The 25,495-nt window shown below is 42.6% G+C and overlaps 1 protein-coding gene across 2 annotated transcripts in view; it reads left to right on the top strand.

Annotated features, from left to right (window-relative positions):
* Positions 1-22,067, top strand: part of LOC309532610 (protein mono-ADP-ribosyltransferase PARP12-like) — a 34,929-nt gene extending 12,862 nt beyond the window's left edge. For both annotated transcript variants that reach the window (XM_082223104.1, XM_082223103.1), the window contains exons 5-13: positions 330-431; positions 2,183-2,306; positions 10,125-10,296; positions 12,034-12,154; positions 12,493-12,586; positions 13,742-13,829; positions 14,251-14,381; positions 15,558-15,709; positions 20,625-22,067. In XM_082223104.1, coding sequence (XP_082079230.1) covers positions 330-431; positions 2,183-2,306; positions 10,125-10,296; positions 12,034-12,154; positions 12,493-12,586; positions 13,742-13,829; positions 14,251-14,381; positions 15,558-15,709; positions 20,625-21,142 — 1,502 coding nt within the window. In that variant the 3' untranslated portion in view covers positions 21,143-22,067. The remainder of the gene's footprint in view (positions 1-329; positions 432-2,182; positions 2,307-10,124; positions 10,297-12,033; positions 12,155-12,492; positions 12,587-13,741; positions 13,830-14,250; positions 14,382-15,557; positions 15,710-20,624) is intronic.
* The last annotated feature ends 3,428 nt before the right edge of the window (positions 22,068-25,495 follow it).

The raw sequence follows: 25,495 nt of genomic DNA, 5'->3' as shown, positions 1-25,495 counted from the left end.
TTATCACTACCCGAAGGAGTCTCAAAGCGGCTCACATTCTCCTTTCCCTTCCTCCCCCACAACAAACACTCTGTGAGGTGAGTGGGGCTGAGAGACTTCAGAGAAGTGCGTGGCTTTTTCAAAAAATGAATTTTTTTATTCAGAATTTTTATAAAATACATATAACAGTAAACTAAGAAATCCAAACAAGGTATAGTGGTGAGCATAGTTGCCTTCCAAGCAAGGCACATATTTGATACCTCTTTGCATGTTTTATCATGTGATTCTTCTTAAGCAAGGTTTACTAAAGATTATGTTCCTTTATTTCTCCCCCCGTCCATCTTTTACAGGTGTCAAAGCCACTCCTTGTACTAAACCACCTCAGAACGCAGAGAAGGAGAAAAGTGATGAGATATGTCTTTTCTATGTCTGGCGGTTCTGCAAAAATAAAAGTAAGTCCCAACAGACAAGTCCAAGGCCAGGTTTCCATTTAGGCCTTCCCCAGGAGTAATAATGCTTTAATTTGCTTTGCCAACTTTGCTTACATTCCTTCCACCTGCCCCATTTGCCCACTCAAGAAATGGCCTTGGGTGCAGCAACAGGATCCAGTGTATCAGAACAAGGGGTGAAGGTGTCAAAGAAACTGGAATGCTGGGACGGAGCGGGGGGCTGGAGCTCTCTGCTCCCCCAACCATCACATTTGAAAGTCATATTATTTGTCTGATGAAAGGATATGCCAGGTATTGATTTGTAGATGTTGTTGGCATCTGTCTGCCTCAAGGCTCAATGGAGTGTGTGCCGGGGGGGTGTGGTTAAGTGTAACATCGCTGTGTTACACTCCTGGGGTGTAAGCCTGGGCTGCCCACCCTATTTTTAATTTTTATCTTAATTGAGTAGTGATGCTGCCATTGAAGGAGTGACCGGGTACTGTTACGGGCTATTCAGTGGAAGCTTAACCTGAGCAAGACCTAACTGCTGATGGCAGGCTGCCGTAGGAATGAGGAGTCCGTGTTTTTACTTGTCATGGATGACATCAGCCTCCTGAAGCAGCTGCTTCCTGGCCCTGTCTTGCTGCCTGATCTTCACTGGCAGCGGGGACTAGGAGCACCTCTTTACCAGCTCTGGTTGTAGTGCATCTTCTCAGATAAGAATCTGTCTAACTACCATCCTTGGAATCCTCCAGCTAGATTACTGTGATCAGTGTGAGATGGAAGGAACGTATAGCCCTAGGTTTAAGTCACTTGTTTGCTTCTGAGTCTTGACTCAAGTCTTGCTTCCAGTTCAGGACAGTGGTACCTTGTCATTCAGACCATGAATGTTCTTTGACTCTGCTCTGATACTCTGCCCTGTTCCCTGAGAAAGGGGGGGAGAGGCTCTGCTTGATGTTCTGTTATTTCCTCAAATAAAACGGTACAAGTTTCTATATAGTAGCATCCACACTGTGGCATTTCCTACAAAAATAAACAAGGGTTGGATCTGTGTCCAGACCTTCGGCTCTGCATCCGTTCACGTGCTCATTTGTAAGTCTGCTGTCCTGTTTCCACATCAATGTCAAAAATAAGAAGACATATAAATTCACTTTTTTTACAAAATATATTTTGTATACATTTACTAAAAAATAAATGTATATGCATCTTAACCTATAATACACATTTTGATACTTTTTCATAATACATTACAATCAAAAATGGTTTGTTTGTTTATGCTAAACAAAAGCATTAAAAAGAAAGTGAGAATACAATGTCCTCTTTTGCAGATAAATCTTAACTTGTCCCCCACAGAGAAAGGTGAACCCTCCCAGCTCTCTCCTGGGAACTTCCCTTGCTTCTCCCATCCTCCCTCCCAGGGAGAGCTTCTCTTCTCTGCTTCGGCCACAGCGTCTTGTGATCGATTATGTGGGGTGGGGCGTACTTGGATAAAACACCCAGTATTTTATTCAATTTGTCACCCGTGCTCTTGGGTATCCATTTGCTGATTCTGCTTGTTTGCGCATATGTTTGCGTTTTCTCTTTTTAGCATAATTTGGCTTTTTATGGCTTTTAATAGCAGCTGTGTTAGCCACTTTCAGCATTTTGTTAAGGAAGATTTAAAACATACAATGTTTTACAGACATGCAGAAGTTGGGCTCTGATTAGTTTTGTTTTATCACCTTGCATATCAGTTGAAGCAACCTGTGACTCACTTTTGCTTGTTCTCTTTGCAGCTAACTGTAACATGATTCATTACGATATGCCTTATCGATGGCAGGTACAGACTGCAAATGGTTGGAAGGATTTGCCCCGAAGAGAGGAAATAGAAAAAGCTTATTCTGACCCAAGTATTACCAGGTATAAAGCTGGTCTTGGTATTCCACAGATATGTGCAGACCTCTGCCAGTCAGCTGGTCCCACAGACATGCTTAAGCTGAGTGGGCAGTTGCTACAATGGAGGAGGAGTGGTGGGAGGGCTTGCCTGGAAACACTCCCTGCCCACCCCCAAAAGGGGGGGGTGGGATGAAGGGGAAAAGAGTCTCTCGCTGAGGGTGAGTGGCTTGGAAGGAAGCTATCTACAGTGAGAGGGGGGAAGTATTTGATCCCCTGCTAAATTTGCCCGTTTGCCCTCTGACGAAGAAATGACCAGTCCATAATTTTAATGGTAGGTTTACTGTAGCTGTGAGAGACAGAATAACAACAGGAATACCCCCAGAAACCCAGAAGGCAAAAGTCAGAGATTGATGTGCATTATAATGAGTGAAATAAGTATTTGATCCCTTTGCAAAAGATGACTTAGCACTTGATGGCAAAACCCTGGTTGGCAATTACAGAGGTCAGACGTTTCTTTTCTTTTTTTAAAATAATTTTTATTAAGTTTCCATATTACCAAATTAAACACATCAAACCAATTAATCCAAATTATAACAATACACATCATATAATCCAATTGTTTTCCAAATTATAAATTTTTGTGGGATGTACCCATGCTTATTGATCGGCAGGAGTCCGATCCTCCAATATTTTTGCTGCTTTCATATTTACAATGATATTTTCAGTCCCCTCTTCTCAGTCCTTGTCGTTACTCATTTTCCTTTTCATTCACCTCCGAATTACTCCGCAACTGGGTTGAAAAAAACAGTTTTATTTGTGTTACTGTGTGGGCTTTGTACTGCTCTCTCGTAAATCACTCTCATCCAATAATCCAGGCATTTCCACTTGAGCAAGCAATCGCCATCTTGCCATTCCGATGAAATACAGTCTAAAAGCCCGCTTGTTAACTTTCCCGACCTGTTGCATCGTAAATTAGTCTTTTCCAGGAGGGCTGCCCCTTCCAGTTCACAATCCCATCCAGATAACAAATCTTTGGCTCGTCCTCCCCAAGACCAAACCCCCTGCAACAAAGGTCTGTTCTTCCATATCATATCTCTTTTTTAAAAAAATGATATTTATTGAAAAAAAATTTAAAGTTACAAAAGAAAAACAAAGTAGAAAAAGAAAAAAACAAGCCACTTTCAACCATACATATACAAATTCAAAATAAGAGAAAAAGGGGAAAAAAGAAAAAAAAAATACACCACAAACATTTAAAAACAAATCCGTTATTCTCAACTCCTCAACTATCATTACCCTCTTTCCTTTACCTCCTCCTCCTCCCCTTCCTTGTATCCTAGTTGTTAATTGTCACAGCAACTCCTTTCCATATTTCATAATATTCTGTCATTACATTACCTTAAACTATTTTAATCTTATCTTACTATAAAAAACCTTGAAACTTAAAACTTAAATCTTATTTTTACCAATTTCTCATAACCATAATATTCTTGCATAATTCTTTAAACATTTTTGCTAAAGCCAAGTAATTTCATTCCAACATTTTACTAACATTCATCAATTTTGTAAAACAGTCCTAGTAGTGAAAAAAGGAGATAAAAACAAATCCAATCTTCATCCAGCGTCTCTTCCTCCTGGTCCCGGGTTTTGTCAGTCCTCATTATCCCATCAATCTAGCGCATTAACCTGGTATCCTAATATCCAAGGCCCTTAAGTCTCTTCCATGTCCCTTCCGCAGCTCTTCTTCATATTTGTAACTGTAATTTCCCTTGTCTCCTGCTCGTTTCACTCGTGGGAACTCCAGCTTAGCAATATTTTTGACCCTTCTCGACGAATCAGACCCTTTTCCATAATCGACACTAAATTCCATGTGGTATTTAAAGACATGTTTCAAAATCCCTCCAAAATTGAGAGCCCCCACAATCCCAAACATCTCTCACGGCCCATTGCCAGACTTGAAAAGTCCAAACATCCCTGCATAGGAGGGTCTATCCAACCCCCCATTTCCAGACCAAACCAAACTTTTTCTTTCCAAATCTGGCTTTTTCCAAGTTCATTTGTCAAATCCAAAAGTTCATATTCCTGTTGGGCCTGTTCTGTCAGGGCACACTCCTGATTTAATTCCTGGGTGGGCTCCACATATTTTCCCACTGCCTGTTCAAAATTTCCCACTGCCTGTTCAAAATTTCTAATCGAATCAGCCATCAAATTCGTCTTCTCATGTAGCTGTTCCAGTAGGGCATTTGTTTTATAGAAAGCACACAACAGAGCTTCTGAGTACATTGTCCTGAAGGTCAGATGTCTATTCCCATGATTGTAATCTGTGACAGCTGCCAGCTCCCAGGAGTTGGTTACAGTTTCACAGTCTCCCTCTAGGGGGGAAACTTCTATTTAATCTTTATTTTAAAGACAAGTCTAGCAACAGAGTTTCCTTTTTTCAGATATTTTGTCAATATTTGTTCCTTTAAGGTGCGAAAGGAAACAATGGAATCACTATGTTTCTCTTCTTTTCGCTATCTGTCAAAAGCGTTTGTCTCTGGTCAATGAGCTTCAAACGTCAATTCTGAAACCCCGCTCCAGGATCAGGACGGTGGAAAGTTACTTTACTTTAAACTCACTTCTGCAGGTTTAAACAGTCCAGAAAAGATCCCCCTTCTTCTCCTGCTGCCGAAGGGGGGTTCAACAATTTGAAATGATGAAAGCCAATCCTTTAGAAGCGATTTTCTGAGCTCTAGTTTACGTTGTCTTTGCTTTATTCTGTTTACAAAGAAACGGAAGGCTGACTTCCTGTTTAGACCTTCCCGTTTCAGTACCAAATTTAAATAAAATTTTTAAGTCCAATTCCTTTCTGCTCGCCAGTCCTTATTTAAAGCCCAATTGTTCAAAGTTTAAGTACTCACGGGTGCTTATTTTAGAAGCTAAATTGTCCCAGGAAAAAGGCAGCGTTCTCCGGCAACAGCTATGCGGCTCCGCTCCGCGGAAATAGCAGTTGACTCACAGCACCGCACCACTTCCCCCTCTTCACTTCGGAGCCCGTTAGTGGGTTCCTTTGCGGGTTGGGGGGGTGCTAAGGGTGCCCGCCGAGTCCCATGGTCACAGGCTTCATCCGCCTGTGATTTTTAAAAGAGTCCCCGCTTCGCCGTAGTGGAAAGGACCCGTTTCACGCTGTTCTTCCATATCATATCTCAATTCTTGCTGCATCACAAAGAGAGCCTTTCTTCTTTCCAAATCCTTGACAGAGTAAAACCTTTAAATTCATATTATTCCCACACAGTTCATTTTTAATCCCATTTGCCAATTAGTTGTTGTGACAGATCTTCTGAGGGGGAGGGTTGTTAGGTAATCACATGAAACAAAAAATAAAAAGTCATTTCCCCCCCCTTTCCGTTCCGTTACATTCCACATACCAGCATGTCTGTAGTACTTTGATGTAATCTTCCGCCTCAATCTTCTTCATCTCGGTGGTAAAATTATTAGCAGATAAAAATCTCCTGCCTCTCTCGAAGCATGTGTGTTAACTTTCTCCAAATTTTTTCCTTTTAAGGAAAGCAACTAGTTTTGCTCCTGGAAGCAGCTTCAGAGGAGTTCCGAGACCCGCCGAGGGTTATGCACCCAGTGCCTCTCACCCCCTCCTTCTTCCGAACTCGGGGGTGATTTATGGCAACCGCGGGTGAAAACTGCATCTTTCCCTTCCCTGGAAAGATGAGGGAGACTGATTTGCTCCCCATAATCAGTCTCTAATTACCTCGTGCGAGCTGGATAGATGTTATTATCCGCCATCTTCCAAGGCGCCCCTAGCGGCCCCCGAGGTCAGACGTTTCTTGTAGGTGGCCACCAGCTTTTCACACATCTCAGGAGGTATTTTGTCCCACTCCTCTTTGCAGATCCTCTCCAAGTCAGTAAGATTTTGAGGCTGATTTTGAGGCTGAGCTACTCAAACCTTCAGCTCCCTCCATAAATTTTTGATGGGATTAAAGTCTGGAGACTGGCTAGGCCACTCCAGGACCTTAATGTGCTTCTTCTTGAGCCACTCCTTTAAGGGTGCCTTGGCCGTGTGTTTTGGGTCACTGTCATGCTGGAATACCCATCCTTGACCCATTTTCATTTTTTTTTTTTTATAAAATTTTTATTAGTTTTACAAAAGTTTTTATAACAAACAAACATAAAAGAAAAACAGACAAACAAACAAATATAATTTCAAAATGTCCTTTCATAGACTTCTTTCCTCGGACTTCCCCATACCTCCCCTTTCTGCATCCTCATGTCCAAATTTTATAGCAACTTATAAATGTTCTTTCCCATCCTAATTCATCAAAGTCCTTTCTTAATCTGATCTTATATTACTGCAACCCTTTCTCTCTGTAAAATCTCGACATTCTAAGCTTCATCAAGTTTATAATAGTTCTTAAGATAAATCTTAAATTTCTTCCAGTCTTCTTCCGCAGTCTCCTTTCCCTGGTCACGAATTCTGCTCGTCATTTCCGCCAATGTCATATAGTCAATCACTTTCATCTGCCATTCTTCCAAGGTGGGTAAATCTTGTGTCTTCCAATACTTTGCGATCAGTATTCTTGCTGCTGTTGTTGCATACATGAAAAAAGTTCTATCCTTTTTTGGCACCAATTGGCCGACAATGCCCAAGAGAAAGGCCTCTGGTTTCTTAAGGAAGGTATATTTAAATACCTTTTTCATTTCATTGTATATCATCTCCCAGAAGGCCTTAATCTTCGGGCATGTCCACCAAAGATGATAAAAAGTACCTTCAGTTTCCTTACATTTCCAACATTTGTTATCAGGCAAATGGTAAATTCTTGCTAGCTTAACTGGGGTCATGTACCACCTATAGACCATTTTCATAACATTTTCCTTTAAAGCACTACATGCCGTAAATTTAATACCAGTGTTCCACAACCTTTCCCAGTCAGCAGACATAATATTATGACCAATATCCTGTGCCCACTTAATCATAACTGATTTAACTGTTTCGTCTTGTGTATTCCATTTCAACAGCAAGTCCTTGACCCATTTTCAATGCCCTGGCTGAGGGAAGGAGGTGCTCACCCAAGATTTGATGATACATGGCCCTGTCCATCGTCCCTTTGATGCGGTGGAGGTGCCCTGTCCCCTTAGCAGAAAAACACCCCAAAGCGTAATATGTCCCCTTCCATGTTTGATGGAGTTCTCTCCATGTTTGATGATGGTGTTCTTGGGGTCGGGGCAGCATTCCTCCTCCTCCAAACACGGAGAGTTGAGTTGATGACAAAGAGCTCGATTTTGGTCTCATCTGACCGCAACACTTTCACCCAGTTCTCCTCTGGGTCGTTCAGATGTGCATTGGCAAACTGCAGACAGGCCTGTACATGTGCTGTCTTGAGCAAGGGGACCTTGCGGGCTCTGCAAGATCGCAGTCCTTCGTGGCATAGTGTGTTACCATCTGTTTTCATGGTGAATATGGTCCCAGCTGCCCTGAGATCATTGACAAGTTCCCCCCGTGTAGTTCTGGGCTGCTTCATCACCTTTCTCTTGATCATTGCAACTCCACGAGATGAGATCTTGCATGGAGCCCCAGACCAAGGGAGGTTGACAGTTATTTTGTGTTTCTTCCATTTGCGAATTATTGCACCACATTCTCACCAAGCTGCTTGGCAATAGTCTTGTAGCCCAGTCCAGCCTTGTGCAGTTCTACAGTCTTGTCTCTGACATCCTTGGACAGCTCTTTGGTCTTGGTCATGATGGCTACTTTGGAATCTGCTGGATTGATTGCTTCTGTCGACAGGTGTGTTTTGTACAGGTACTATAACGAGCTGGGATTACAGCTAAGACCTTTCCCTTACAGCAGGTGCTTCTAATCTCAGCTCCTTACATACAGTGAAGATACCAGGTAGCCTGACATCTGGCTGGTTGATAGGGGTTCAAATACTTATTTCACTCACTATAATGCACATCAATCTCTGACTTTTGTCTTCTGGGTTTCTGGGGTTTTTCCTGTTATTATTCTGTCTCTCAGCTACAATAAACCTACCATTAAAATTATGGACTCTTTCCCCTCCCCAGTTCATGAACAGATGGAATGAAGCCTTGGGGAAATGTTCGTCATTTCTTGCTTGATAAAACATGTTGGGAGGGTGTGACCAAGAGTGGGAAATGTGAGCGCTGACTACTATGTACAGGTTGAGTCCCCGTTAAGAATCCTGGTGTAGGAGAATAAGAGGAAGCATCCTCTGTAGTGTCACTGCATGAGGCTGCAGAGCTTGTAGGAGAGAATCTGGTTATTTTGAGAAAAGGCACTTTTTGCTTAAAGAAACCACAGGGTTTGCTTAAAGAAACCACATACCATATTTTTTCGCTCTATAAGACGCACCAGACCACAAGACGCACCTAGTTTTTGGAGGAGGAAAACAAGAAAAAAAATATTCTGGATCTCAGAAGCCAGAACAGCAAGAGGGATCACTGCGCAGCGAAAGCAACAATCCCTCTTGCTGTTTTGGCTTCTGGGATAGCTGCGCAGCCTGCATTCGCTCCATAAGATGCACACACACATTTCCCCTTACTTTTCAGGAGGGAAAAAGTGAGTCTTATAGAGCAAAAAATACGGTACTACAAAGAAGTTTAGGAACTTTTGCTGGAATTACGACGTGTTTGTTATGAATATGTGTTAACCCATAACCTTAATGCCCACAAGAACATCTCACACCAAAGGAATAAAGAAAGCTTGATTTATTATATGAAATAGCAGTGACAGAATATATAAATGCTGCTAAAGACCGAAAAATTACAATTTAAGCAGGCAGCAACTCCTACAATACACGCCCGCCCACCCCTTGTTATGAAAAGTGAAAGATTATTTTTAAAAGCCTACAGAAACGTAGGTGTGACGGTTTTGCTAGCAGGACCCATACTAAGAGCAAGAAATGGAAAGGGAAGAATATACCTATCCTTAAGGCAGAGTGGGTGTGTGCTGTTCTTGAGAGTACTGAGAAGAAGAGAGTTCCTTTCTTTGGAGCTGGAATAGGAGCTAAAATAGCTACTGGCTACAGGAAAGTTTTAGTAATATTTTTAGCTAATGCCTTTTAATAGTGAAGGGAGGGGCTTTCACATGAGTAAATTCTGCTCATTTTTCACCTTGTCCATCTCCATCTTGCAAATTAAGAGTTTGGAAGAACTCTTAATTTCTTAAGGAGAAAATGACTAAAACTGGCCATCTTGTTTGCTTCCCACTCTGGTGTTTTGCTTTAACGGTGAAAAACTGTGATCTCAGTAAATGATTAACTGAGCCTTGTCATCTTTTTGTCTGTTCCTTGCCTTTGTCTTGATAGCCTCCTATTCAAGTGGGAGGTTGTACTTGGGAACTTAATTTGTATGGCATGAGGCATTTCCTGAGTGCTGTGAACTGTCCTGAGATCTATGAGTATAGGGCGGTACACAAGCTTAATAAATAATATAATGCCTTTAGGATAGTTTTGAGAACAGGCTGGTACCAGGGTTCAAAAATGGTTCAACGTGGAGGGTCTCCTGTCTTAGAATTAATGTCAACCGTCTCGTTTTGCCATGGCCTAATAAACCACAGAAATAAGTTCAGATTCACACCTTCTTGTTCACAAAATAACTTATTCAGAACATTCCCAGTCCTAATGATCAGGAAATAAAGAGCATATCCCCATGGGCTTACCTTCGTCTTCTCCATGCCAGTTCCATCATGGCAGAAAACTTGGGTGTTAGAAGGTATGATGATAATATATATTGGAAGATCATTAATTGTCTAATTAGAATGTGCAGTATTGTATCTTGTAAAGTTGGTACCCATTTACAATTAGACATGTTCCCTCTTTCACATTTGCATAGTATTTCAGATCCAGAATACATCGATTTCAGCACCATGACCACTTCTATGTCCCGTGTTCGACGTCTGTCCACCCCATCATCTGTCACCAAACCTCCTAAGTTTGTAATGACAACAAAGTGGCTTTGGTACTGGAAGAATGACCTGGGCCAGTGGACGGAATATGGGGGACAGGTCAGTATGAATTCTGTTTGTCTCTGGTATTGTGCAGAATGCCTGCTGCCAGGGTCTCTGGACTTCTTCAGACATTACTTCTTGGAGAGAAATCTCAAGCCCATTAAGAGTCTCCAGTTTTTGCAAACAATGAGGACAAAGTAACATTTGATCCAGGCTCCTATTTGTTTGGTATCGCAAGTGACCCCCCCCCCAACAACTTATGCAAAAATGCTCCTTTGCACTATAATCCTATGTCCCACTGTGCTTAACGGTTTTCTTCCCAACAATAATGTTTAGAATTATACAGCTGGGCTGTCAGTATATTCCATTTGTTGTTGCAAGATATCTTTTATTTGAGGATTTCACTATAAAAAGCCCTGTGTGCATCTAGGGCAGTTGTATTTAAATGATCCCTACTTTCATTTTAACAACACAGTAGATTCTTTTCATTGAAGATAAGGTTCAATTTATAAATTTATTTTACACACACACACACACACCCCTCTCTCTGGGAGGCTTCATAATCAAAGGAGTAAGGTATGAGGTTTATGGAAAACCCATACCACTTACGAGCTGTTCTGGAAATGAGGGAATTTTGACATTCTTGCACTTAGACCATGGTAAGAATTGCCAACATTTGACACTCCTGAGCCCAAACCCCTTTCTCCGATTATTGCTGTTTCCCATTTCCTGATCTGCCAAAATTGTGTCGCTTAAGAACATAAGGGTTTTTTGGAAAATATACTTTTTATGGGTGGCTGGAAAAAGCAAAGCTCTTGTGGTGTAAATCGTCTTTTGCCTGCTATCCAGGTGCATCTGTGTTAATGGATGGGCGGCAGAGGCCTGAGGGCTGAATGTGCTCCTCCTGGCCTTTTCTTCTTGGGACTCTGCCCAGGCCTCACTGGTCTTGCTTTGCACATTCCTTGAGTGTCTTTGAATTCTGATAATCTTTCTTGCATTCCTTGATGGAGGGTGGAGGGGTGGGGTACGTGTAGAAACTATTCTACTGTACAAAGGTAAAATTGAATCCTCCTGTTTGCTCACTCTTGCCTCTGACTCTCATCCACAAGTGGCATATAATCCCCAGAAAGAAATGCAGTTCTCTGGCTGAAACAGGTTCTCTACTCCTGATGTATTATAGAAATCATAGAATTGCAAAGTTGGAAAGGGATGCTGAGAGTCATCTTGTCCAACCCCCAGCAATGCAGGAATCTCTGCTGAAGCATCCATGGCAGATGGCCACCCAACCTCTGCTTAAAAACCTCCAAGGAAGGAGAGTCCACCATCTCTCCTGGGAGTCTGTTCCACTGCTGAACAGCTCTTACTATCAGAAGGTTCTTCCTGATGTTGAGTCAGTATCTCCTTTTTTGTAATTTGAATGCATTGGTTTGAGTCCTACTCTGCAGAGCAGGTGAAAACAAGCATGCTCCTTCCTCCATGCGACAGCCCTTTAGATATTTGAAGATGACTACCATATCTCCTCCCAGTCTCCTCTTTTCCAGGCTAAACATACCCAACTCCCTCAGTCATTCCTCATAAGGCTTGGTTTCCAAGTTCTAAAGTCAGTTTCAGGACTTTGATTAATTTTCATTTGCACTAATGTGCATCCAGTAAGCTGTTTTAGCAATGTTTGTATTTGCATGCCAGTGGTATTACATAAGCATTTCATTTTAAATTGGGAAACCACTTGGCTGTGCTGATCCTAATGACTTTCCTGTGGCTTTGCTTGTCACATTTCACATTTTTCTTTTACAGGGTGGACAACTGCAGGAATCCAGTCTAGGTTCTGATGACCTGGAGAATTTATTTCTAGCAGTTCCAGAGGGCAGTGTCCAGTTCAAAGCTGGCTCCCAGCAATACGAGATCAGCTTTAAAGGTACTGTAACTACAATGGCCTGCAGTATAGTCAAAGTTTCCCAGAATTCCATAGCATCTAAGAGACTAAATCCACCTTTGTATTCCATCGTAACATTTAATGCTGACTATGAAAATACCCACTTAAAGCTTAAAAATGATACACAAAGGACAAATTGCAAGGGTGCATAGAGAATCTGCCATTCTGCTCTCAAATTCCCTTGGAGGTGTAAGACTTTTTAGTTGGCTTTTGGTGGCCAAAGAAGAGCTGCTCTGCTTCACCCTTTCCTGTTAGAAAAACAGAAAGTTTGCTTGTGTTCTCTGACTTGCTGAATTAAAACATGTGTCCTCTTTTTCAAGATATGAAACAGAGAAACCTGCAGTATCAAACCCAGAGAGAGGTTCGGAGACGCCCCAAGTTTGTTTCCTCTGAAGATGTAAAGACAAAGAAGGGGTATAAAGTCAACATTTTTATCATCTTTTGCTTTAAAAAGCAGACTATCCAGCGTATGAAATTATATCTATCCATGCTTATACCCCAAAGAGAATGAATAATTTCATTACACACTGGGAAAATGTGCTGTCTTGTTTTAGTCCCCTTATGCTACCATAGAGTGTTTGGCTTATGTGCTGCCAGACGATGATTAGAGCCTAGTTTCTCAAACTAGGATTTGGTAAGATGTCCCTGGAATGAGACATGTGAGAATGGTGGATACATAGTTCCAGTGAGGTAAATAAAGAACCCTGGATGAGACAGGCTGTCCCCACACGATCACAAATCCTTGTGTGTTAGCATTGCACCTTTCTCTCTCTATCTCTTTCTCGTGTCTCTCTCTTTCTCTCGCTTTTATTTCTTCCTCCCTCCCTCCCTCCCTCAACTGCTTGACATACAACACAACATTCAGTATAGGAAATTTCCTATATACAGTGGTACCTCTGGATGCGAATGGGATCCGTTCTGGAGCCCCGTTCGCATTCTGAAGCAAACGCACCCCGCGTCTGCACGTGCGTGATTTGGCGCTTCCACGCATGCGCGTGACATTTTGAGTGTCTGCGCGTGCGTGAGCGGCAAAACCCAGAAGTAAGTGTTCCGTTACTTCCGGGTCACTGCGGAGCGTAACTTGAAACACTCAACCTGAAGCTACTTCAACCTGAGGTATGACTGTACATGTATTGATGAGCAGGGGAATCACCTGCAGCTAAAGACAAAATGTATTACTTGTGATAAGTGAGTACAGTGGTACCTCTGGATACGCACACCTCTGGTTGCGTATCCTTCAGGATGTGAATGCGGCAAACCTGGAAGTATTTTTCCGGTCTCACCCCGCACGCATGGCAGAAGTGCTCTACCGCTCCACACGCTTGCACAGAACAGGTACCTCGGGTTGCGAATTCCTCGGGATCCGACCGGAGCTCCGGAATGGATCACGTGCGAAACCGGAGGTACCACTGTATTGTGAAAAAGAGCAATATGCAAATCAAACATAACGGCAGCTGTCATGTTTACAGGTAAACCAGTTTCTTATTGCAGGCGGCAGCAGCCATGAGGAGCTGCTGCATTTAGAGAAAAAGAAGCTGCAGTGAAATATGTTCTCTCTCTTCCCTCCAGCCACACAAATCAGGCTCCAGCATCCACTCCATTCACAGACTATCCAAACACCTGGGATAAATCAGCACTACCTGCAATTGGGTACAAGGTAACTGATTTACTGCAGGAAAGGATATAATTTTTCTAGGCTGACACTTGTACATGTCATTAATGCCGTCTATGTCTAGAAAGAAGATAGTTACATTTTTCTTTAGTAAAATGACAAATGCAAACATACAGACTTGCGGGATCTGAACTAACAGTGGCTGACAAGGAGCAAGACCTTCAGGGTGTAGAGGATTTCTTAGTGAAGATTTCTGTGGTTTGCCAAGATATTCAGCACTTGTCAGCTGATCGGTGGGTGGGAGACTGGGAACCACTGATATATTAAATGATATTGTGTATCACATTAGGATTTTGTATATTATATAACTGTTTAATAATATAACAATTTTTAAAAATTGAAGGCAGTCAGTTTTCTCTGGGGCCATGGGAATACATTCAACACATTGTGATACCTTTTATTTTAGGCTGTTGAAGTCATCAAGACGACTCCTGAATATACTAAGATTGAGACTCTTTTTCAAAAGACAATGAGCAATTATTCCATCGATAAACTAAAAAGAATTCAGAATCCGTCCCTTTGGCAAATCTTCCAATGGTTTGTTTCCATTTTATCACATTATCCTAGTCAACAGTGCAAACCAGATGTTTGATTATTTACTGAAAAGCAGCATATGATCAGGAGTTTTAAAGTATTCAACAATTTCTCTCCCGCGTTGCTCTTTCAAAATCTTCGTCTCTCAACTTCTCAACTTGGGAAATTAAATTTTGAATGGCAAACAGCAGAGGGGCGAAGATTAAAACTTTAACTGCTTCTGTTCTTTTTAACTACAACAGTCCAACTATACTCAGGTTGTTCATGCACCTCATGTGTACAACCTCGTTGGTGCTGATAACTTTGCCTGCATCATATGAAGTTTGGCATGGACTCTTAAATCTTAGCACCTTCAGCTTCTTGGGTTAAAAAAAAAAGCTTTGAGGACAAAACTGGATAACTCACTAATCCTGGTTTTAGACATGGGCACACAACAACAAAACGTAAGTCCCTTGCTTTTGAGTAAATGTAGTTCCAGTGCTGTGATTCCCTAGAAACAAGAAAAGCACAGAATATGGCATAGAATTCAGAATCTGTTTCCACAAACATTTGCCATTTCATTTTACGCAGTCTGACATCAGTGCATCCGTCATGTGAGGTTATTAACACAATGCCTATCAAGGACGTCTCTGGGCTGACACTTTCCTAAGTCATGATGGGGATAATAATGCAGATGATAATAACAGCGCAGGGTGAGGGGTTGTAAACTGTACCATAAATGCTAATCTTTTCATATTGCTGGCAGAATAAAACACATATGTGAAAGTGTCATTGTATTACAGTCAAGAATTTATGGGGGAGACATTTGTTGTGTAAAAAATAAATGAACAAAGTACTGTCTACTCTCATTGTGATAGCTCAGTACTGAGCTCTTATCTTTGTTCAGCTGGACTTCCTTGGCACTTTCCATTTGTTCTGGTTATCTCCCCTACTAAAGTGGTGAAGATGGCCCTGAGGAGTGATTACTGCTTGACTCATCTACCTTTCACAGAGAGACCAGGGCATTGATAGAAACTGGCCAGCTGTGCCAGCTGGAAACTCCCAGAGTGTTTAGGAATCCTTCAAATCTCATTTGATCCAAATTCATGGGGCAGATTTGGCCCATCACTCCAGCAGAGGGCAATGGTTGCTGCCTGCCTAAGCTTCAACAGGAAGTGAGAAACGTTTGTTTCATTCTAGGCAAAAAGAACAGATGAAGAAGAAAAATGGGGGAAAGACAGTGGATGAGAGACTTCTGTTCCATGGGACTAATCCTTCTAGCTTGGAGGCCATCTGCAGTGACAACTTTGATTGGAGAATCTGTGGAACCAATGGAACAGCCTATGGAAAAGGTATGTAGAGTGTTAAATAAGATACCAGCAAGCTCACTGTAGAAGCCATCGCCCCTGCTAAAAACTGAAATTAAAAAGCTTCAGGAGTTTCCAGGGAAGAGAGAGATAAACAAGGGTATTTCCCATTTGAAAGGATGTTTTTTAGATCAATGATGATTTCCCTTAGGAATCTGTTCCTGTCTGTGATGTGAAAGTTGAGGAAATTAAAATCTAAAAGAGCAGATTTTGAGTTGTGATGGCCATGTATGATTAAAAACCTGTCAACGTACAGTTCACCCACCACCCCAAAAACAAAGAGGAGAGTGATGTGAGTGCTGACTTCACCTCTCTTCCAATTTAACTCCCTTTCATCAGTGGTGGCTGGGAGCCCTGTGACCTGTTCAGGTGGCATGGCAAAGCAGGTGGCTGAGCCATCCCTCTCCTGAGCCCTGGGCAATGATCAGGAATGTTAGGACTTGTAGCTGAGCAACATCTGGCGCCACCTGGTGTGAAGTCCCATTGGTTTCAGGGGCACCTAGCACACACCAGTCTTTCTCACTGAAACAAGTGGGTTTTAAAAGTGCTTAAATTATGAGTTCAATGTGCCCTATTGTTGGTTTTAAAATATGATATGATAGGATATATTATTACATTACACTACATTACATTATAATTTATACCCCACCTTTTCCCCTGACAGGGATTCTTAGTGGCTTACAGATAAAAATAAGAACAGCTAAAAGCCTAGGGAGGGAAACAATTAAGCACTGAAAGAGTTCTCTCCCCCCCCCCATCTATTAAAACTATACAAGTAATTACTATAAAAACAGCATAGCACCAGCCCTTCCTAGAAGAAGATTCAAATCCTGTAAGCGCTTACATAGGAGTAAGTTGCTCTGAGAAGACGTGTAGAGGTGCACAAGACAGGTCCCTGCCCAGAGACGTTTACACTCTAAAATGCAACAAGCGACACGTTGAGGGTTGTACTGTTCATCTTCTTTCCATCCAGCATGCATGTTTCAGCCTTGGCCCAGTCATTGTTTGTCTGCCTCACCTCCTTGAGGGAGAGCGTCCTGTTTTGGCACACTCAATTCCTTGTGGAAAGGACAACATACTGATGTGATAAGTCACACTTTGTGATAAGCTGCCATTGTGGTGGAGAGACGATTGGTTCTTATCTCTGTTCAGCCATGAGACTGATGAGCGGCCCTTGGGACAGCCATTGTTTAGTCTCCTGGCTGGTGGTGTGAGGTGCCTTGAAACAAATGCAGGATTTAAACAAGAGAGTCACCTCATTTTTATATAGTTTGATTTTACTATTTTTCATAGTTTGATCTCATCCTCTATAAAATAAAATCAGTCAGATGCAGAACTAGAATAGTGGGCTGCACGTGAGGCAAATCAGTTAATGGACCGTTCGCACTTAGTATTCCAATGGATACTTCCGGGAACTGTATGTTGGAAAGTGCCGCCTATCAATCAGACGTGGATTTCATAGCTTTTATTTGAAAAAAAACCATAGTCTGTTCAAGGCTCTGACTGACACCGACTTGTTCTACCACCTCATGCTCCGTCTTATGGTAAAGAAGGGATTCTACTTAAATGTCCCCTAGTGAGTTGATTGGTAATCACAGTCCCCAACAGTGGTGTAAAGGAAGATTCCAGGATTTCTTTAACAAGCTCATCGTTGCACTTCACAATGCCTTTCAAAAATACTTTTTTAGTATCCTATCCTCCTTCCAAGAAGCCAGGTGGTTGTACATTTTTAAAAAAATAAAATTTATATACCGCTTGATTGTAAAAAGCCTGAAAATGTTTTACTAAAAATAAAACTGTAAAATCAAGAAAAAATCACAACCATACTATAAAATATGCAAAAGTTAAAATACTAGAACAGATTTAAATTACCTGAACTTTCTAAGCATTTGGGTAGGTTTGTCTAAACAAGAAAGCTTTTTAGCAGGCCCTGAAAAAAGTGCCCAATAGGCAACCATGCTCTTATCAGTGCAGAATGACCACTATGTGGCACCCGCAGTAATGCCAGTTTCACCTCTAGAAGCCATTGAGTGGGCAGGTATGGGGTGAGGCAAGCTCATAGGTAGTCTAGTCCCAAGTTGTTAAGGGCTTTTTTTTTTAAATAATTTTTATTAACAGGCCAATCACATCACGTTATCCATATCACATTAGTTCCAAATTATACAGCCAAATTTTAAATTTTGTTGGGGGTGCCTATACATCAAGCTCGGCTCGAGTCCAAAACAGCATCACTTTTCTTACTGCATTAATTAGACAGTTCTGTCCAGTTTGATCCGGATAGTCCTTTATTACTTCCTTTCTCTTCTTGTTGTTATTGTAAATCCCTTTCTTTGCGATCTCTGATGAGTTTCACAAGCAGGTTGAAAGCTGGCATTCTATGTAGGTTTTGTACTCTTCCAAAAATCATATCGGTCAGGGACAGCCTCTGTACAACACTTCCATAAACAAAATTAATCTCCGGTCTGTCCTTTATTTTTCTCAGGCTTACCAAATAAATCAAATGAGTCTGGGGGCTCTGTCAGGTCAAACTTGCATTCCAACATTCCTTCTCATTCGAACAATCCGGATTCTCCTCCCCCAGTCCTTCTTTCTCCGGCAAGCCTGTCTTGGCGAGATGCCATTTTTTAACTGCGCCATAAAAATTTTCCTCTTTTCTCACCGTTCACCAGTCTTCTCTCCTGTTGTATCCATCCCACATAGTTCTTAAAATCCTGCCTATGATTCATGAAAACGCGACGATCTTGTTTCTATCTGGGGTGAAGGGTTATTAATATCACATTGTGCAAAGAAAAAAAGAGTTTTTTCCTCCACCCCCCCTTCGTTCCAAACATACAGTGTAGTGATTCATCAAAAGATTTACTTATCCACCCGTCACTCCTGGTCGCAGAGATCCATTAATCAGCAGTCTTATCTGTCGAGCTTTACTTGATGTATGTGCTTTCAGCTTCATTTCCAATCATATATTTCCAATTATAATTCCGAGCTGAAGCAACCAGCACGCGCTGATTGGAATCGGCGTCAGGAAGATCTGACTTCACCGAGGGCCTGTGCCAAGTGTTCGGCACCCCCATCTCTCGGATCAGGGGGTGCATTGTGAACACCGCTGGCAGGACAGTGCCCCCCCATATCCAGGGGGGGGGGTTTAGGAAGGCTGCATGCTTCCCATAGCAGCCCCTTAGTACCTCGTATGGGTCAGAGAGATGTTATTGTCAGCCATCTTCCAACGCGCCACCTGGTGGCCCCCTAAGTTGTTAAGGGCTTTGTATACTAAGAGCAACACCTTGAACTTGGCCCAGTAGCAAAGTGGCCAGCAGCACAGACCTCTGAGCACAGGGCTTAGATGCTGACAAGGTCTCCTCCTATCAGCAGTTGTGCTGCTGCTTCTGCATCACGTCCAGGGCATTTCAGCCATCTAGTCTTGAAGTAACCAGTGAGCTACTGTGGCAGGTACATGGCTGTTAACCATTTGGATCCTCGCTACAACCATGGAGTAAGTGTGACTGGCCGACCCCTGGTCCTTGAGTGAGCTTCCTGGATGAGTGAGAATTTCAACCTAGGCCAGCACAAAATCTGCTCATTCAGCCGCAGGACTGAGTTGGATCTGTCAGTATATTGAGTTATGGAAGGGACTCACTCAGCACTTCATGCAATGATTTCCCTCATATTAAAATATAGCACATAATGCTCTCAGATATTTTACTATACAGTTGCCATTGACCATGGACTGGCCCAGCTGACTAATTTCAACTCGTATTTTTATTCACTTTATTTAAAATGGGTGATAATCTAACATTAGTTGTACTTGGAATAGACCCATGGAAACCAAAAAGGAATCAAATAACTTCATTGTTTTCATTCTTTGAGACAGAGCCATAGCTAGGTGAACTTGCGCCCCTGGCAGAACCATCCAGATTGCGCCCCCAGCCAGGGACAAATTAGCTCTTCTTTCTGCCTCTCCTCCATCCCCCCCATTCAATTCATCCTCTATATAAAACCTTTTCCAATCAGGCAATAATAAATATTTTTATTTATGGACATATTTTTGGCAGATTTTGCACCTCCGTCCCTAGCGGCAACCCACCTCACACACCCTAGCTATGGCCCTGACTGGGAATGGATCTACTCTGAGTATGGCTTGTTTAGATATCACCTTATTTTATATACCATATCAAGGCAGCTTACAAATCTATTAATTCAATGTTAAAATATTCATTAAAATCTGGGGACTATTACTGCATGGAGTACCAAGCAGCGGCGTAGCGTGAGTTGTCAGCACCCGGGGCAACGCAAGTAATTTGCGCCCCCCCTAACCCCTAACCTGCGAGTTGCCGCTGGCGCTGCCGCCCAAACGACGGCGCTTGCCCGGAGGAGGAGGGGGGCAGAGAGGCGAGGAAAATGCAACGGCCCAGCAGCTGCAGCAGCACCGGTGGAGGCGGGGCTGTGAGGAGGGGCTGCCTGGCGCGTCCTCCACGGCGAGCGCTGAGAGCCGCTGCCTGCCGGGCGCCTTCAGCCCGGACGCGCGCACAGCTCGTCGGTTCCGCGAGACATGCGGCTCCGCTACAGCCTGCGCCCGAGGCTCTTCGGTGACTCCGGAGGCAGCGAGCGCGCCCCCCCCCAGATGTTGCGCCCGGTGCGGCCGGCACCCCCACGCTACGCCACTGGTACCAAGTACTTCTAGTTGTCTTTGTTTTTAATTCCTCCATACAAGGAAAGCTTTCATCTATAATTTCCTTTTGGTTTTAACTTTTTCCCAAAGACTTAGCAAAAACGCTTGTGGTTTGAAATGTCTTCAGCTGCATAAAGTGTCAGTTGTCCAAACCTGTGTCAGCTCTGTTCACAGCACTCAACTGTATGTGTATGGACTTAACGTTTTGAACCCCTGCCCCTTGCTTCTTCCTAGGAAGCTACTTTGCCAGAGATGCCTCCTATTCCCACCACTACTGTCCACGTGATACAACGGTGAAGGCAATGTTTGTGGCTCAGGTTCTGGTTGGTGATTTTGTTGTGGGGAATGCAGCGTATACTCGTCCACCAGAAAAATCCAGTGGCATGATCAACTGTTATGACAGCTGCGTGAATGATGTGGCAGACCCATCAATTTTTGTCATATTTGAGAAGCCTCAGATTTATCCTGCATATCTGATCTGTTATCGTGAAGACAGACCGTCAGGCTATGTAACCATAGCAAGAGCAACGACCTCCGGGAGGAGCACCACCCGGGCGCATCTGCAGCAGCAACACCAGTGGGTGCCTTCATCTCTGCCAGCTGCAACAAATTATGTCCCTCCTGTATCGGTTTCCACAGCCACAGCCACAGCACGCGCTGCAACGTCCACTTTCACTCCCACCTACCTCCCGAGACAGATGGCTGCCAACAACAACAACAAAGAAGAAGAAAAGAAATGTGTTATATCATAGATGGCATTTTCATTGCTGTTATGTATAATGTACGTTCTGAAGTCTTGTTTTGTAATGAATCAGATTTTGGGGAAGCGATAGGTCTCTTCGGATAAGTAAGAAATGTTGAATCATTGCTGTAGGAAGACAGAATCAGATACTCAGTTTGTATCAAGTAGCAGTGTTAAAATACACTGCATGAAGGTTTTACGGGAAGCAACAGATCTCTTCAGATAAGAAATGCTGAATCATGGCTCTTGTGGAAGATAGGAATTGAATATTCAGTTTTTATCAGTTGGCAGTGCTAAAGGACACTGCATGGAGAAAAATGGATAACTGAATAGTCCATTATAGACGAAGCTGTAAAATTGCAGCATTTTTAATGTATCTTACTGGTTTCATATGTTAAATAAAAATAAGTTTAAAGCCATTGGAATGCTTAGATTTCAATGTCTTACGATCTTTTATGGATAAGGTTTCATATGTCAAATGTGGTAGGACACACTGATACATTATTTTCTGTCCTACTAGATTGATATTAATCTGCGTTGTACCAGGGATATATTCCGAATGGTTGTATCAAAAGATATTCCTGTGCACTACGGCACAGTGCAACCTCCTGTCAAGCGCAAGACTTGGCTGGTTGCGATACTCTTTATTTCATTGGCCTAGCATATGCTGCTGAAAATTAATAAGCGGTGTTGGATGGCAAAAGGTTTCTTCCCTTTAGTATTTTAGCTGAGCAATATTATTACGTGCCTTTGATTGATACACATAATTATACATGAAAAATAGTTTCCTATTAATTAGCAGAGCAGAAGACTTTTGACATGAAACTTCTTGTCCAAAGGTGCTCAGCAACTTAGCTTCAGTGCAGAACCCTGATAGGATGCATAAAAAAGACGGTACTTGGTTTTTGATTTTAATAAAATTACTTGAAATTTTATTGGTTTGTTACTCAGTTCTGTTCCCAGCACATCTGTGAGTGGTATAAATCTGTTTGCGGTTAGTGCCAAAAAGCCCCAACCTAGTAGTAACTGAGGCAGTGGGGTGGTGACAAGGAAAAGAATGGAACACTGAATAAGATATAGTCCTGTTTTGAATTTCCATTCCACTCTTTCTCTACTTTTAAAAAAAGGTGAGGATCTTAAGATTTAGGTTGGCCAGAACCAATGCTACATGAATAAGTTTTAGTCAATGCCTCCCCATGACTCTCTTTTCCATATCACAATAAGCTTGGGCCACCCCAAATCCTACATCTACACCACCAGAGAGAGTGCCTTCTATAAAAAGGCCATTATAGCATGTGTGGCCCAATGCTGCTCTCCGTGGTAGGTCATCGTCAACAAAACATCAGAACCTTCCTCTGGAAAAGTTTAATGAGGGAGGAAATGACTTTACATCAGAGGCTACAGCCTTGTCTTAAGGCTGTTTAGGGAAGTTTTTAATGTATGATATTTTAGTGGTTTTTTTGGTTCTATGGAAGCCGCCCAGAGTGGCTGGGGAAACCCAGCCAGATGGGCGGGGTACAAATAATAAATTATTATTATTATTATTATTGTCCTTTCAGGAAAACGCTAGCTTTATAGATGTACAACACGTTCATGATAGGAGAGTCAAGGCTCAAATTAGGCCTCCATTCCTGAAGGGAGAATCTCTTTGCAGTAGTCCAGATGTATTGAGTACGACAAGAAAATGTGTTCACTAGTATTTCAACTGGGATCTTTCAAAAAAGGGGAAAATATGATAGTAAACTTTGTACACCAGGGTAAAAGACCCAGATTACAATTTGCTGTGATCTATCAGCATTCTCGGGAGTCTTGCTTGACCTCATATGGCTATTACCTAGCCATATTCAGAATATAATTGGAGCAATTTTGTTGTTGTTGTTGTTTAGTCGTTTAGTCGTGTCCGACTCTTCGTGACCCCATGGACCAGAGCACGCCAGGCACTTCTGTCCTCCACTGCCTCCCGCAGTTTGATCAAACTCATGCTAGTAGCTTCAAGAACACCATCCAACCATCTCATTCTCTGTCGTCCCCTTCTCCTTGTGCCCTCCATCTTTCCCAACATCAGGGTCTTTTCCAGGGAGTCCTCTCTTCTCATGAGGTGGCCAAAGTATTGGAGCCTCAGCTTCACGATCTGTCCTTCCAGTGAGCACTCAGGGCTGATTTCCTTCAGAATGGAGAGGTTTGATCTTCTTGCAGTCCATGGGACTCTCAAGAGTCTCCTCCAGCACCATAATTCAAAAGCATCAATTCTTCGGCGATCAGCCTTCTTTATGGTCCAGCTCTCACTTCCATACATCACTACTGGGAAAACCATGGCTTTTACTATACGGACCTTTGTTGGCAAGGTGATGTCTCTGCTTTTTAAGATGTTGTCTAGGTTTGCCATCGCCTTTCTCCCAAGGAGCAGGCGTCTTTTAATTTCGTAACTGCTGTCACCATCTGCAGTGATCATGGAGCCCAAGAAGTAAAATCTCTCACTGCCTCCATTTCTTCCCCATCTATTTGCCAGGAGGTGATGGGCCCAGTGGCCATGATCTTCGTTTTTTTGATGTTGAGCTTCAGACCATATTTTGCGCTCTCCTCTTTCACCCTCATTAAAAGGTTCTTTAATTCCTCTTCACTTTCTGCCATCAAGGTTGTGTCATCTGCATATCTGAGGTTGTTGATATTTCTTCCGGCAATCTTAATTCCGGCTTGGGATTCATCCAGCCCAGCCTTTCGCATGATGAATTCTGCATATAAGTTAAATAAGCAGGGAGACAATATACAGCCTTGCCGTACTCCTTTCCCAATTTGGAACCAATCAGTTGTTCCATATCCAGTTCTAACTGTAGCTTCTTGTCCCACATAGAGATTTCGCAGGAGACAGATGAGGTGATCAGGCACTCCCATTTCTTTAAGAACTTGCCATAGTTTGCTGTGGTCAACACAGTCAAAGGCTTTTGCATAGTCAATGAAGCAGAAGTAGATGTCTTTCTGGAACTCTCTGGCTTTCTCCATAATCCAGCGCATGTTTGCAATTTGGTCTCTGGTTCCTCTGCCTCTTCTAAATCCAGCTTGCACTTCTGGGAGTTCTCGGTCCACATACTCCTTGAGCCTCCCTTGTAGAATTTTAAGCATAACCTTGCTAGCATGTGAAATGAGTGAAATTGTGCGGTAGTTGGAGCATTCTTTGGCACTGCCTTTCTTTGGGATTGGAATGTAGACTGATCTTCTCCAATCCTCTGGCCACTGCTGAGTTTTCCAAACTTGCTGGCATATTGAGTGTAGCACCTTAACAGCATCATCTTTTAAAATTTTAAACAGTTCAGCTGGAATACATAATGCAAATGATAAAAGGGTAGCAAATGGAGTCTGGTAGAAATATATAGAGTACTAAATCTACCATTTTTAATATAAAAGAAAAATATTTTTAATTCTATAACAAATCCATTTGCAAAGGCAGATCTGAAGGTAGAGAATATGTGGGCTCCTAAATTAGCTCCTTCAATCTCACCAGGGATGCTTTTTGTACTGCATCCACCTTTCTTAGATGACAGGAAGAGAAGTTCAGAAAGTGAGAGAACAAATGAGAAAAATTGGAATGCAGGGTGTAAACTGGCCTTACAGTCAACAAATACAGGCGACTCTCCACTTTCACAGGGGTTACATTCCAGGCAACACACACTAAAACGCCTCCAAGTGCCCTCTCTGCCGCTTTCTTGAATCAAGACCAAAAATAATGTGTCCAAAAAACCCCCACCTCAACTAGAATTGAAGCTCTGGGGCCGCCTGGAGAAGGTGAAGGATAGCTGTGCTGCCGCCGCTGTCTCTGTGCTATGCCCCCCATCAGCTGCTGGGCAGGGAAGCTGAGCAGCCTCACGAAAGCCCTGCTGCCCCTCAGGTCTCTCTGGGGTTTCCTCCAGCCCCACTGAAGTCGTCTTGGGGCTCTGGGGAGGGCCTTCTCACAAGCCACAAGGACACGCCAGTGCTCTCCCTCCATTTCCAGGTCGGAATCTATTTATTTCCTGGCACTGCACATATACATGGTCATGCACACATCGATCACGCATAAGTGGGGGGGGGTCACCTGGAGTGTCTCTTACATCACACCCTGAAGTTAAACTGCAAAGTGCCACAAGACCTTTTACTCTATTGGAAAATTTGATTTTACATATAGATGAATATACCAAAAAAATCTTTACTCTCTTATCAAATAATGAGTTAACAATTGGAGGTTGTAACTCCTTGAAACATCGGTGGGAATGAGATTGCAGAGGTAGAGTGGAATAATTTGTGGACTAAAAAAACCACTAAAATCAGTATCTAAACTCTGATATGAGAAGATACATTTAAATTATTACATGGGTGGCATTTGACACCA

The sequence above is a fragment of the Podarcis vaucheri genome (genome assembly GCF_965113315.1).
Source record: "Podarcis vaucheri genome assembly, chromosome: 5".
In the NCBI taxonomy this organism is placed as follows: Eukaryota; Metazoa; Chordata; class Lepidosauria; order Squamata; family Lacertidae; genus Podarcis; species Podarcis vaucheri.
This window is presented reverse-complemented; position numbering and strand designations above follow the sequence as displayed.